General features: G+C 37.3%; 1 protein-coding gene across 1 annotated transcript; it reads right to left on the bottom strand.

Moving 5' to 3' along the window:
- Window positions 1–230: 230 nt before the first annotated feature.
- LOC112466053 lies at window positions 231–2,773 on the bottom strand (the record flags this gene model as incomplete). Its single annotated transcript, XM_025033934.1, has 7 exons — window positions 2,552–2,773; window positions 2,326–2,388; window positions 1,965–2,168; window positions 1,517–1,838; window positions 1,282–1,426; window positions 402–466; window positions 231–311 (listed from the first exon to the last, which is right to left on the bottom strand). Coding segments are annotated over exons 1-7 (1,102 nt in total), but the record flags the coding sequence as incomplete, so codon positions are not given.
- Between the last annotated feature and the right edge of the window lie 14 nt (window positions 2,774–2,787).

Here is a 2,787-nt window from a genome sequence, read left to right as displayed (position 1 = left end):
GACATTAGATGATATACACATTAATAAGAAAGAAAGAACTCAATAAGAAATAAATAAAATTAAATTAGATTACACGCACATGCAGGGCTTTGCAAAAATATTTTTTTAATGTTAAAACAACGATGGAACATAATTGCCTTTATAACACGTCAGAAATAGAACGAAAGTGTAAACTGCACTTTAGAAGGAAGATTGATAGGTAAAAATGGTAATTTTAAAATATTATATACCTGTATGCGTGTCTAACAGATTGCTGTCTATTGTTTCTTGATATCCTAGGGTGTCGTCTAGACTGTCTGGAGCTTGCAAATCTGCAATAAAAATATATTTCTTTTCCCTTTTCTACAAAATATATGTTACGAAACACATATTAGGTATATAGCATAAATTTTAAGACAAACCAAAGCTCTCCTCGGGCATTTGCGATACGTTGCTAAGTGTTTGCAGAAATTCTCTCAGCAAAAGCCTGCAGTAATAAAAAATATAAACATATAAAAAAGTTACGGTAATGTAATATATTACTACACGTACTATAAAAAAAATAATATAGCACAATTCTAAAAGTAAAAATATAAACACACGCACACGCACACGCATACGCATACGCACACGCACGCACACGCACACGCACACGCACGCACACTCACACGCACGCACACGCAAACGCAAACGCACACGCACGCACGCACACGCACACACTGGGAAACTGACGGATTCTGTCGCGATAGAAGTTTCTCGGTTTGAAGGCAATAAAGTCATTAATGAATTTTTGAATGTCGAACATATCTTGGAAGTGTTGTCCAGCCAACGAATGTTACATCGACCTGAACAGGTGGTAATCGAAAGGGGCCAAGTCTGGTGCATGACAACGTTCGGCCACACGTTGCTTGCTCCGACTCAGAGGGCCATTTCAAACTTGAGCTGGGACGTCCTATCTCACGTGGCTTATTCACCAAACTTGGTCCCTTTCGATTACCATCTGTTCACGTCGATGCAACATTCGTCGGCTGGACAATAGTTCCAAGATATGTCTTGACATCCAAATATTCATCAATAACTTCATTGCCTTCAAACGCATACACTTATATCGCGTCGGAATCTACCAGTTTCCCGAAAGTTGGAAGAAAATTATTGCAAATAACGGCAGTTATTTCGATAATTAAATTGTAATTTATATTTTTTTAAAAAAAGCTCAAATATTGCAAAAAAATACTAAAAATTATACATACTCGTAATATATATCTCTATCATAAAATTGTCTTTAAAGTAGATATTAATTACCTTCCTGAGCTCAAAGAGGCTTGTGCTTCCGCAATACGCTTGTCGCGCCGTACATTATGTCGGACGCGTACTCTCTTTACGCTACGTCCCTCCGCTAATCTCCCAATATTTATCTCTTGATCGAGAAGCAATTCGCCTAAATCATCTGTAAAAAGTGAAAAGATTATATTGCAGGAACACTTTTATACAATGTGCAGAACATTTACAAGTTGTTGCGATAGTAAGCAGTACATACGAACAAAATGCCAAATATTAGGATGTATTCCACCAAATCTATGAAAAAGTACGTAATGGAAACTTTCCACGAAGTTGTTTGTCCGTATAGGCGTACCAAAAACGGAAACTTTTTCTTTCAACGGAAGCCAAACACGCCTTAAATAAACAGTAAACTGCAATACAGCAGGATACTCTGTCGATATCAGATCAGCCTCTTCTTGTATTATTCGCAATCCTTCCTCAAATGCATTGACCGGTGCCAATGGCAAGGCCATGGTAAAACCAAGAACCTTTCTAGGGGCTACCATTAGACCCAATGCTTTCCAACGTCTTAATACGGCCTGCATAAAATATAATATTAAATATAATATTAAATCATACTTAAAATAAGCAGATGAGTTATACGTAACAAAAAAAAGATTTATAAAAATTACAAAAATATTCGTTTTTGTCGTTTGCATACGTACCTGATTAAAATGAAACCAACAACCAGTTATACGTGCTTCTGGAAAAGTCTCTCTTGCAACTGTCATTGCCGCACGTTCGTAATCACTCATAACTGACTGCACTCCTTGCAGTGCATCCGGACGCAGTTCCTTTACCCTTCGCCAAATCGCATTATACACATCGACGGTGCGCTTCTGACACAATATAAAAAGGACCGGTATACCCTAGTGGATAAAAGGAAAAAAATACATATAGCATAAAAACGTCTAATCAACATTTATAAGATCAAAAGCTATTAAATTAATCTAACACACATGCACGCACGCACGCGCACGCACACGCACACACACACACATACACACGCCCGCACGCACAACATACCGTGTCCATATATCGAATATGAATGGTATATAATTGCGCGAAGGATGGCACTCTGGGAACGACCTGTTCAAAAGGATAAATTTCTTCAAGTAATGTTTATAAGGATATTAAGGATAGATATTTAGGATTAACTATTATTAATATAAGGATAGGTATATATTTTGAAACTTTTTTGCTCACAATCTTTGTTCTTGTAGCTTTCATTTAAATCTTGAATGTTGCTTACCGAAAATGTACCGTCCATGAATATTTCTGTGGATGTTGCTAGCGCGTTTAATAGGGTATCAGTTGTAAATAGCACTGCTCTATAGCCATTATCCGATAGTACTGTGCCTTTATAAATGTGTTCGGCGGGCTGATAATTCATCAATGCTACTTCAAGACGGACAATAGTCTGTGGTATCTCCGGTCTGTGACGTACTTGTTCTCTGTACAGAAAACTTCTCATAGTACGGTAAGTTA

This window comes from Temnothorax curvispinosus, unplaced genomic scaffold (genome assembly GCF_003070985.1).
Source record: "Temnothorax curvispinosus isolate PA1 unplaced genomic scaffold, ASM307098v1 QBEX01015787.1, whole genome shotgun sequence".
NCBI classification, from domain to species: domain Eukaryota; kingdom Metazoa; phylum Arthropoda; class Insecta; order Hymenoptera; family Formicidae; genus Temnothorax; species Temnothorax curvispinosus.
This window is presented reverse-complemented; position numbering and strand designations above follow the sequence as displayed.